The following is an 11,153-nucleotide window of genomic DNA, read 5'->3' as shown; positions in this document are numbered from 1 at the left end:
GAATGGTTTGGGTTGTACAGAACCTTTAAGGATCAAGTTTTCCACCATCTAGGTCTTGAGCAGGTACCCCTTCCACTAGACCAGTCTGCTCAAAACCCCATGCTTCCTGGCCTTGAACACTTCCAGGGATAGGCTATGCACAGCTTCTCTGGGCATCGTGTACTGGTGCCTCACAATCCTTACAGAAAATAATTTTATTACTAATACCTACTCTAAACCTGCCCTCTTTCAGTTTAAAGCCATTCCCCTTTGCCTGTTCACTAAATGCCCTTGTTAAAAATCCCTCTCCAGCCTTCTTGGACTATTCCTGAAAGGCTGCCATAAGACCAACATGGGATCTCCTCTTTCCCATGGAGAACAATCCCAGTTCTCTTTGCTTGTGCTCCAGCCCTCTGTCTCTATCCTCATTGCCTTCATCTTTGTGGTCCTCCCTTTGGACTTGCTGCCATGGGAGATATAATCCACACTGGGCCTTCAGATCCACCTGGAGGAAAAAGATCTCTTCCTGACTATGAGCTGATTCCAGGCTCACCTGGGGCAGCAGCAGTCCTGGAAAGCCAAATCCTCAGTGGTGCCTGGAATGGCATGCCTGCCCAGGCCAGATCACGCTGCAGAGGAGGCTGAAGAGACAGAGTTCCTGCTGCGAATGGCATCCCATCCAGAACATCACTGCCTATTGAATTGTCTTCATGTCCTGCTGTAGACCATTGGTCACCATGGATCTTCCTTTGCTCCATCTCCTCCCACTTCCTGCCTCCTGTGTCCTCTTTTCTCTTTCCTCAGGAAACACCAAGTGCCTGAGCCACCCTGACTGAACAGTGCCAGCTCCCCACAGGGAATGCAATTGCGTGTACTGCTCCTGTCTGTACACCTCTGTCCTACCTATGGAAGTGAATCCTCTCTCTGTGTCCCAAACAGAGAGGGGGATTCATTCTGGAGAAGAGGTGCCCAGGAGATTTGGCTTCCTAATCCAGTGGGAGCACTTGTATGAACAGCAGTGCAGGTGCTGCAGGTGGCTGCAGGTCCACATGCACAGCTCAAGGCAGCAGCGACACACAGCATGTAGACACAGTAGGTCCTACATATCTTCCTTCCTACATATGGAAGAAAGAGGATGTATATATGTAAAACACCACACAAATCAGCACAGACAGTAAGCACTGATCCCAGCTCAAAGAGCTGCCTGTTCCTGTTGCCATTCCTGGGTGCAGCAGGACGAAATCCTGCTGGCAGAGAAAATGTCTTTTTCCCCAGTACAGTGTGGCCCTGCAAGTGAGGGCCTGTCCATCCACACACCTAGAAACCACACCCTGCAGTGCACAGCTTCTCCCAACACCAGCCTGGGGTGCTGGGCTTGGGTCTGCCCCGAGGGGAACTCCTTATCCAGGCTCTTTGACATTTCTGGCTTTGCCATGCAGGATCCCCTTTAGGCCTCCCCTCTGCCATAACTCCTGGCACACAAGCAGGACAGGGAGCACATTTCCTCTCTTGCCTCCTCCACACAAGAGCCAGCCCAGCACAGCAGGGTCAGGCCTGCTGGGGAGCAGCCAGCTGAAGGTGCACAGTCCCTGAAGGCCAGAGCTGACCAGCAGCTTCCTCTGCTGGGTGTCCACTCCTGGGGTCAGCCTGCACTGAGCAGCAGCCCCTGCTGGGTCTGGACACAGTCCCCTCTCCTTGGCTGTAGGAAGAAGGCAGGATTGCATTCATCGTGGACTGATGCCCATGGGAACAGGGCAGGAGGAGAACAAGGCTGAGTCATCCTGGGAGATAGGGATGAATCAGGATCTGCAAGAGTCTGTGTCCATATTCCTCTGAGCCCTGAGACCCCAGGTCCTGGAGCTCATCATTCAAGGATTGATAACATCCTGGATCACAGCATGTCTGAGTCTCTGCACATAAAGTGGACCTCAGGCTCTACATGCCCAATAATTCTGCTTCTGGTGAGAGTGAGATCCAGCAGAATGTAACTCATCCTTGGGTCCTCCATAACTTGTCTGAGAAAGCTCCATGAAAGGGAACCTACAGTGTCCTCCTGGATTTTTTGTACTTTACTGCTGCAAACAAAGCTCAGAAACTGCAGCACAAGCTGCAGAGCCTCACAGCTGCCTCTGTGAGCTGCCCTCACACACTGCTGGGGCTCGGGGCTCTGGGGCTGGTTTCAGGCTGTGAGAGGGCAAAACAACCACACACAGTAGCAGCAATTTTCTCTGGGATTAATTCTCTCTTCCTGTGTTGACCCTGCTGCTAGCACTTGTGCTGTGCTTTCTGCCTTTTGCTTTGATAGTGTTTCCTTCCAGGCTACTTGCCCTTATGTCAGTGTTGCAGATAAGTCTTTCCCTTCAAATCATTTGGAATTCCAGAAAACTGGATAGCAGGACTGCTCAGGAGGTTCAGGTTGATGGAGAAACTGTCATCAGCCACTGAGAAAGAGAGAATGTCCTCCACCAAGTTCATTTCTGAACAAGAGCACGCTTTGCTGGTCTTTGTACTTGGAACCCTCTCTAGCCTTACCCATCCCACCTCATGTTGCTCAGATGGCCTGGGCAGCAGCAAGTGATAAAAAGAGGAGTGTGCATGCCAACAGCTGTGTGAATTCAATAGCTGCCACTATTTGAGGGGGCATTTGCCTCAAACCACTGCTGTGAAAGAAGACCATGACCACCAGCTTAACAGTAACCAGGGCATTAGGGAAAGGTCCCTGAGGCAGAGAAGAAACCGTCTGAAAACAAATTTTAGATGAAGCAAGAGGAGTTAAGAGGGAGAGGAGAGGGAAGTGGGAAGTGGGCCACTGAGCCCAGGCTGTTCTGCAACTTGGCCACCTCTGTCTGTAAGAAGCTCCCTGGCAGCCGAGTGCCGTGGGTGACCCCAGTCGGTGCAGCAGGCACAGACCCACAGTTCTGCAGGGTGACAAGGTGAGCCTGTGCTTTCACCTGTGCTTCAGAGGCTGCTGGAAGAGCTGTGGATACTCATGTACCCTACATCTCCAGCAGGAAGTGTGTGGGACCAGGGGAACCCCTGCTTCCACAAAGGGGATGTGTTCTTGCAGCTGCACTTCCTGGGGGGCTGCTGGGAGACTGGAGGTCACACAAGTCTTCTTAATGTGGTTCCATGTGGGGTGAGAGCTTGTGAACATTAGTTACATGAAGATGGTTACAAATGTAGGTTCTGATCCTGCCTGCAGCCTGTTGTGCACAAAATAACAGAATCAGAGAATGTCTTCTACAGAGAGCTCAGGCTTGTCCTCACTTGTAAGCAGCTCTGTGCACTGATCTTGTGAAGCTTCAGCTGAAATGCCTGAGCTGTTGCTATGAGGTGCATATCATCTGAGTCTCTTCAGAGGACTATGAGATCCAGCTGGAATTTTTATCTTAAGGGAATCCCTTAAGGGGGACAGTGTCCAGCAGGAGTTTCATTTGAGTTGCCCAGAAGAATTGCTAGAAGCATGACATGAAAAAGCTGTAGCATTTTCTGGCCAGACCAAGGAAAAAGTCATGATCTGTCATGCACAGTGCATCTGCTACCATCCAGAGATCTTTTCTGACCTTCAACCCAAAATGCCAGGTCATATTGAACTCCTCTGCCCAAAGCTCCATTTTTTCTTCCAGCAGAATTAGTTCAAAACAGTGTTGGCAAGTTCTCTCTTGTGCTCAGGAACTCTGGGTTCAGGATGCACATGGGCACTCAACAGGCTCAGTCACAGATATGTTTTCCTCTCAGCTTTGGCTCCCTTTTGCAGGCTGTGCTCAGTGGGTTTAGCCCTTTGCTAGCAAATGCCAAATATACCTGCTTGTGCATGTATTCCCAAACACGTGGACCCTCAGCAGGGGAGAGCAGCACCAGAGAGGGAAGGCCATGTATGACGTGAGAAACTGCCTGAGACTGTGTGAGCTGCAGAGATGCTCCTCTTCATTTCTTTTCCTTTGTCTTGATGACTTTCTGTGTTGCAGTGACTATGGCGTGAAGTGTCTGGGCAGGGTAATGATGGAAGTTCCTCAATCCCCTTGTGCTGTAGGGTACACCCAGGATATGGCTTTTTCAGCACATCAGATTAGAGCCTGTGAAGGCCCCTCACCAGTGTGGGAGGTGCCCTGTGCAGGAGGAAGGCTGTTGGTGGCCACACTGGTAACAGGGATCCTTGGAGAAGGGTGATCCTCTGGTAGAGATAATGAATAGCCAAGGGAGAATCAGTCCTGGAAGTGCAGGTAACCCCAAAACTTTCCTTCTTTTCTCTCTTCCTGTCAAAAGAATAGTGGGTCAAGACAGGGCTGGGATGGATCCTGGGCATGGGGTGGTGGCTGGATCTCCTACCAGGGGATGGGGCTTAGGACAAGAGCAAACAGCTGAGGGAAGTTGGGCAATGCCCAGGCTGGCAGAATGACTTTTTTCTAGAGCCAGAGGAAATGGAAGTCCAGGCAGAGCATGCCCTGGTATTCCCTTCAGTGGTGTGTCTGTAAACAATGGGGCTGAAGGGTGCTGTCCTTCTGTGATTGCCCTGCTAAAGCTCTCTGCATCCTGCTGAGCACAAGTCCCTGCTCCCACCTCTGGTGTCTCCAAGGAAAACCGGCCAGGGCTCTCCCTGGAGCTCCCAAGTGCCTCTTCCTCATGTGCAGACAATCCCTCTGTGTGTCTGGCTGTGCACACCCTGAGCTGGGCACTCACTCCTTTGGGGCACTGTGCCACTGCAGAAAGGGGCTCACGGTACAGAGGCAAAATCCAGGTAGTGAGAGAAAGAAGCTCTGAAGAGAGAGGAAGAGGAGGGAGATCCAGAAAGAGCGTTCAGTGACAGGGTAATGGAAGGCAAGAAGGAAGATGTGTTGAGGAGAAAGGAGGTCTGAAAGGACAAAGGGGGAGTGAGGTTTGGACACAATACATGTAGGTCTTGTGATAAACAGGGAAATCAAAAAGCTGCCTCAGGGCTGCCCCTGTGCTTCTGTGCTCTGTGAGTCTGAGCCACTGCTAGGGTCAGGCTGCAGGACCTGCTTCCAGCACCTGTGGGGCTCCCCAGTCCCTGGCAGGAGGTTGTTGGGGAACAGAGCCCCCGGCGTTATCCTGCTTCTAACTCTGGGCTGGGGCATTCTCACTCTTGCTTTGTGTTTTTCATCGCCAGCAGAAGAGAGAAGCTGCCCCTGGCTGAACATCTGGGTCTTCCTTATTTTTGTCCTTCCAATCAAAGCTGCCCTTGTGACCATCTGCCTTGGTGAGTTCCTGAGTGTCTTAATTCCTTTGGGATGAATGGCTCAAGTGGCTGCCCTTGGTCAGGTGGAAAACCAATATCCTAGTTCCTCTGCCAGCAGGCAAATGGGCTTCACCAAAACACAAGTCAGAGATCCCTTCTCATGCAGCCTCAACCTTTGTGAGAACATATCTGTAGCTTTTCATGCACCATTTGAATCTCTGGACATAAGGCAGGTCTCGTATCCAAGAGATTTGGCTGTGTAAGGAACTGCCTGTGCAGGCAGCAAGGCTGTCAGAGCAGTTTGCTCTAGGTCTCTCTCAGTCTGCATGAGCTGAGAGCTTGGACAGCTCTTCTCTGGTGGAAGTGTTTCCAGAGGACTGTGAGCCCATGATTTCCTACCCTGCTTCCCCAGGAAGGCTAAGGCAGTAGCAGTGTCTCTCAGCCAAGAGAGGTTTCACGGCTATCAGAGGAAGACACTGACCCTTTTTGATCCCTAGAGAGATGAACAGCTCCAGAGCAGGGCAAATCCCTCAGCTGAATTAAAGTAAAAATCTTCTCTCTTTGCAGCCTTTATCTTTGGGTATGGATAAGGACACGTTTATTGGCAATGTGGGTGGTCAGACAGGCATTGCCCTTGCCCATCTCCTCTGAGCCTTCTTCCATTACAGCAATTCACTAATCAGGCACTGGAGCCACTAGGATTGTTCTGCTCATATGTAAAAATAGTTCTAAATTAAATGATTGATGAATCTGGATTGTTAAGAATCAGGATACAGGCATCTGGATTGCTAAGCATGCCCGGAGAAGCTCCTAATCCATTCTCCTGTGTGTTGGAGTTACCAGTAATTCCTTGGGATTGTGGCTGTGGCCTGTCACCAAGAATGCATTATTCCCCACCAATTGGAGCTAGGAAGTCCCAGGGGTTTATGCTGCACCCTGGTTTCAGCAGCTCCAGCTGAGAGTGATTCCCTTCACCTGGACTGGGTGTTGCTGATGGAACAGTCCCAGCTGGGGGTGACTCCTCCAAAGGCCTGTTGATGTGTAGCTGAGGAAGGCACAAAGTGTGACAATGAGAGGCTGCATTGCAGGCTGGCAGCTGGGCTGTGGGTATGTGCATGGCAGAGTGGCTGTGCCTGGGAGGGATCACTCCTGCCATGTGTGTGGCATGTCCCCAGTGGGATGTGCTTCCAGGGGTCCCTGTGCTGACTGACTTGGAAGACGGTCCCTTTCTGGCTGGGAAGGCAGCTGTGCCACTGGTGCGGGCCAGGAGAGCTGACAGCTGGGACAATGCCTGCTGGGGAAATGGTGGAAGGAGAGTCAAGGGGCCAGAGATGCCGGGTGAGGAGCTGGGAGGAAGGGGTAATGCTGCTGCCTTTCCTCTCCCTTTGCAGTGTTTCCCTTCAGCCACAGCAGTGACCAGCCCTCAGCCCTGCAGCAGCAGTTCTCAAAGTGGGAGTGCGACTCAGCGGTGCCACAAGGCACAGGTCAGTACTCACAGTGTCCCCTCTTCCCTGGGCTAAGGGCCTCAAGGAGGCTGTAGCAGGGGAAAGTCCAACCACATCCCCAAGAGAACTTTGGGGAGACCTGAGATCCCCTCACAAGGATTTCCACAGCTTTGGGTACACAGAGCTCTCTGGTCATACCCCAAAGCAATGGGAAGACATGTCTGAACTATCCCTGTGTTTTCAAGCAGTATCAGGAACTGTCAGGAAACTATGAAGCACTTTCAGGAGAGGTCAGTGAGGAGGACATGAGCACTGTCCCTGCAAAACCTGGATCTCTGCAATCACCATCACTTGTTAGTAGCCTTCATCTCTCTGATTCTCCCTGCACAGATCGAGGCTGGACATGCTGCCCAAAGGGCTGGAGAAGGTTTCAAAGAAGCTGCTATTTCCTGTCCCTTGATAGGATGAATTGTGCTGAGAGTGCACAGAACTGCACTGGGATGGGCTCCCAGCTGGTGGTGATCACCAGCAAGGCAGAGCAGGTAAGTGCACAGGGCTGAGAGAGGAACCCAGCAGGCAGAGACACAGTGCTGGGCCCTGGAGGGGACTCAGAGCCCTCCGTGTCCTGCAGGAGAGGGGCAAGATCCTGTCTGCACCTCTGCAGCACCAGCCCCCTCTGCCACCTGCCCCAGCCCACGGGGACTCCTGATGACACTCTGTGCTCAGTCCTGGCCCTCATGGGCACTGCACTCTCTCTCTGATTGCCAGGAATTCCTCTCCATGCAGATAAGTCAACCCCTGAGAAGAGATAATTTCTACATTGGTCTGTTTGAGGTGAAGGTGGGCCAGTGGCAGTGGATTGCAATGTCTCCATACAATGGGACACCAACGTGAGTATCTCTGGATGAAGAGTGTTTGGTGTGACTCCTGGTAGGGAAAGAAAGTAGGAGAGATGTGAGAGGTTCAGCTGGTGCATGGGAGGGTGTTGTGACCCCACTGCCTTGTCGGAGATTGAAGATGCAGCAGGAGAAAAATTTGCAGGACACCAGGTTCCCATGGCCCAGGTTCCCATGGCCCCATTCCTGCTGGATATTGATTATGAATTAACTACCTGTGACCTAGAAACCATTGCTGTAAGCACAGAAAAAGGCTGAATCTTGCCACCAGCAAGAACCCTTAATAGTTGACAGGCCTTGCCTGGCCTGCACAGCACTTAAATGCACAAAATGGCCTGTGCTGAAATGAATGGAAAGAGATGGGCCACAGGGAGAAAGCACCAAGGATGTCCTTGCTGTGCCTTCTTCTGGTGAACACATTTGCCCTGGAGGCCCACCCTGGCCTCTGCTGGGAGTGAGGAGCATGGGGTGAGTGGTGGTGATCAGCTCCCCCCAGCAGGATGGAGCAGGGCCCTGTTGTGCTGGAAGGCTGTAGGAAGGAGGCAGGTTTCCATGTGTCACTGGTGCCAGTGGGATGTGGAGTGGGAGGGAGAGCACTGCTTCTATCCATGAATCAGCACTGGGAATTTGTGTCTCTTGCCTTCAAGTCTTGCATCCCACTGTGGCCTTTTCCAGCAGTGCTTTACAGTGGACACTGGGGAGTAACAAGCCTGTCTCTGTCCCAGGTTCTGGCGACAAGGAGAACCAAGTGATAACCTTGATGGGAACTGCACTGTAATGGATGTGGTTGGAGTAACTCTTTACATCTGGAATAACGTCAAACCATTTACGATGCATCATCGAATTTGTGAAGCTGGAGCAGTAATTGTGTGATGGAAATATCCCTGTCCTGAGTAAAGCTGGGAGCTGACCATGTAGCTGGGAACAACGCTGGCTGTTCTGGGAACAGTGGGGAGCTCTGACACATCTTCACTGTGTGGGGTGGGACCATGTGTGTGGAAGTGCAATGAGCTTTGTCCAGCATCCCCAGTGCACGTGGTGGCTCAGGGAACACAGGGAGGCTCAGGCTCTTTGAAGCAGGTCCTGTGTTCTTGTGTCTTCTTCTCTCTGAGTGGCTCCAGGAGCCTGTGGCAGAAAAGAGATGGACTTCTCCAGGAGGAAGGCACAGGAGTGGAAGTCAGATATCCAGAGATTCAATGTCCTTTGCCTCCTTGAGCAGAGCTGTTTGCTTTTTGTTGAGTCATACACCAAATGTCCTCTAGCTGTACTGCTTTTGCTGAACAACTTCTGAAATGTTAGAGATGTGAAAATACAGATTTAGACCAATTTAAAAAGGCCATGGTATTTTTATGCATATCTCTCTTTTCTTGTCCACCTCTAAGATGTGGGAGTATAATCCAGAAATCATGGAATGGTTTAAGTTTGAAAGGACTTTAAAGAGCAGTCTAGTTTCAAGCCCCGTATGTCAAGGGCAGGGACACCTTATTCTAGACCAGCTTGCTCATATCCCCATCCTGCCAGGCCTTAAACATATTTCAGGGATGGGACATCCACAGCTTTTATAGGCAAATGGTTCTAGTGCCTCACCACGTCACAGTAATGTATTCCTTCCTAATATTTAATCAAAACCTGCCCTCTGTCAGTCTAAATTCATTCCCCTTTGCCCTATCATGACATTCTTGTGTAGGAGGTCCCTCTCAGCATGGCTATTTCCTCTGCTCTAGTATTGACCCTTCTAGGGATTTGACTTCTTTCCATGGGATACATTTAATAACACAAGCAGATGTGAAGAAGTGTCACAGGCAGCTGTGAGAAAGCAGCTGTCAGCTGAGACCTGTGGTGGTACCAGGGGACTGGAGAAGTGCCGTGCTGCAAATATCCTCCCTTCCCTTTCCTGGTGTCCTGGTCCTCTCCAGGTTCCCAGTGCAGGTGTGTATCTCATGCAGAACTAACTTCTTCTCTGATGCCACTTGAGTTCATGTCCCTTGGAGTCCTGTGGTGGGAACATAACCACCATGCTCTTCACAGTCGCTTTGGGTCTGAAATACTTCATCCCTCTTCCAGTGGCCTGGACAGCAGCAAGTGCTAGAAATAGGAGTATGAATGCAAACTAGTGTGTGAATTCAATAGCTGCAGCTATTTGAGGGGGCATTTGCCCCAGGCCACTGCTGTTAAAGCAGAACATGACCACCAGCTTAACAGTAGTAACCAGGGCATTAGGGAAAGTCTTCTGAGGCTCAGAAGAAGCAGTTTGAAAACAAAGTTCAGAAGAATCAAGAACGGTTTGAGAGAGAGAGGAGAGGGAAGTGGGAAGGAAGTGGGCCACTGAGCCCAGGCTGTTCTGCAACTTGGCCACCTCTGTCTGTAAGAAGCTCCCAAGCAGCCGAGTGCCATGGGTGACCTCACTCGTGGTACTGCGGGGTGCCGCAGGCACAGACCCACAGTTATGCAGGGTGACAATGTGACCCTGTGCTTTCATCTGTGCTTCACAGGCTGCTGGAAGAGGTGTGGATACTCACGAACCCTCTTTCTCCATCTGTCACGATCTGCTAGGACAAGCAAATTTGTGGTGGTTCTTTTCACCGATCCCAGAAGTGCAAAAGACAAATAGCACGGGACTATCAGTTTAATCACAACAAATGCACCTTTTTTAGGGGCCAAAACAGTAAATGCGATAGAGGGGTCAGAAAAGAAGATAAAGGGATAGAGAGAAAAAGAGGAAGAGAGAGATGGGCATAGCTACCAACGCATAGATGAAGTCCTCAAAGGTCTGGATAATGGGGATCTGTCTTGTCACGCCAGGGAGAATCTCCAAGTCTCTGGTTAACTCAGGGGTTTGTTAACTCAGGGCTTTGTCTGGTTAATCCAGGGGTTTGTCTGTCAAGAAGGGGGGAACATGCAAAAGACAATGAAAGTCCATTGAAACCCTCGAGGGGGAGTAGGTGAGTCCATTGAAGCCCCTGAAGGGGAACAGGTACAATGCAGAGTAAGTCCCTTGCAGCCACCGAGGGGGAGCAGGTCATGTCATCAGCCATAAGTGAGAGCCATTGTTTTCTTGGTTCAGCAACCACACCTGGGTTTGCTTCAATCAGGCCAGCCCATCCCACTCCCTGTGGCAGGGATCTCAGTCTCAGTCCTTGGGAGGGGGATCCAATCTCCTTCTGTCACGGTGGTCACGAGGCAGATGAGGGGTCTTCTGTGGGAGATCACCAGACTTACCCCAGAAAGTTCATTTGGCTAAGAGGTGGGAAAATTATTGTGGCGAGCAGGTATCATGAAACAGGCGCCAGCATATAGGGTGAGTCGCCCCCCTGGCAGTCCTTTGCTGAAAGCAGTGTGCTGTGGAGGCAAACACACCTGCAAGCAGCAGGAACTGTGTGGGACTGGGGGAACCCCTGCTTCCACAAAGGGGATGTGTTCTTGCATCTGTAGTCAATGGGGGGCTGGTAGGAGACTGGAGGTCACACAAGTCTTCCGAATATGTTTTTATATGGTTGAGAGCTCGTGAACATTAGTTACATAAAGAGCTTTACAAATGTAGGCTCTGACCCCACCTGCAGCCTGTTGTGCACAAAATAACAGAATCAGAGGATGTCTTCTACAGAGAGCTCAGGCTTGTCCTCACTTGTAAGCAAC

The 11,153-nt window shown here is 51.0% G+C and overlaps 1 protein-coding gene across 3 annotated transcripts; it reads left to right on the top strand.

The window, feature by feature from the left end:
* Positions 1-74: 74 nt before the first annotated feature.
* On the top strand, positions 75-11,097 carry LOC144245890 (C-type lectin domain family 4 member D-like). 3 transcript variants are annotated; one of them, XM_085573793.1, is made up of 6 exons: positions 75-4,202; positions 5,108-5,197; positions 6,568-6,660; positions 7,012-7,163; positions 7,408-7,511; positions 8,243-11,097. In XM_085573793.1, the coding sequence occupies exons 1-6, from the start codon at positions 4,166-4,168 to the stop codon at positions 8,388-8,390; spliced, it is 624 nt and encodes a 207-aa protein (XP_085429919.1). In that variant the 5' UTR covers positions 75-4,165; the 3' UTR covers positions 8,391-11,097. The 3 variants fall into 3 exon arrangements, with proteins under 3 accessions (XP_085429919.1, XP_085429907.1, XP_085429914.1); XM_085573781.1 differs by having other exon boundaries at positions 7,390-7,511; positions 8,243-9,336; XM_085573788.1 differs by having other exon boundaries at positions 5,111-5,197; positions 7,390-7,511; positions 8,243-9,323.
* Positions 11,098-11,153: the final 56 nt, after the last annotated feature.

Source organism: Lonchura striata, chromosome 1 (assembly GCF_050655825.1).
Source record: "Lonchura striata isolate lonStrDom1 chromosome 1, ASM5065582v1, whole genome shotgun sequence".
NCBI lineage: Eukaryota > Metazoa > Chordata > Aves > Passeriformes > Estrildidae > Lonchura > Lonchura striata.
The sequence above is the reverse complement of the archived record's forward strand: the minus strand, read 5'-3'. Positions and strand labels throughout refer to the sequence as shown.

Coding starts and splice junctions, on each gene's coding strand:
- LOC144245890 (XM_085573781.1), top strand. CDS start 4,166: ATGAATAGCCAAGGGAGAATCAGTCCTGGAAGTGCAG. Junction 4,203..5,107: donor AATCAGTCCTGGAAGTGCAG/GTAACCCCAAAA, acceptor TTTCATCGCCAG/CAGAAGAGAGAAGCTGCCCC. Junction 6,661..7,011: donor AGCGGTGCCACAAGGCACAG/GTCAGTACTCAC, acceptor CTCCCTGCACAG/ATCGAGGCTGGACATGCTGC.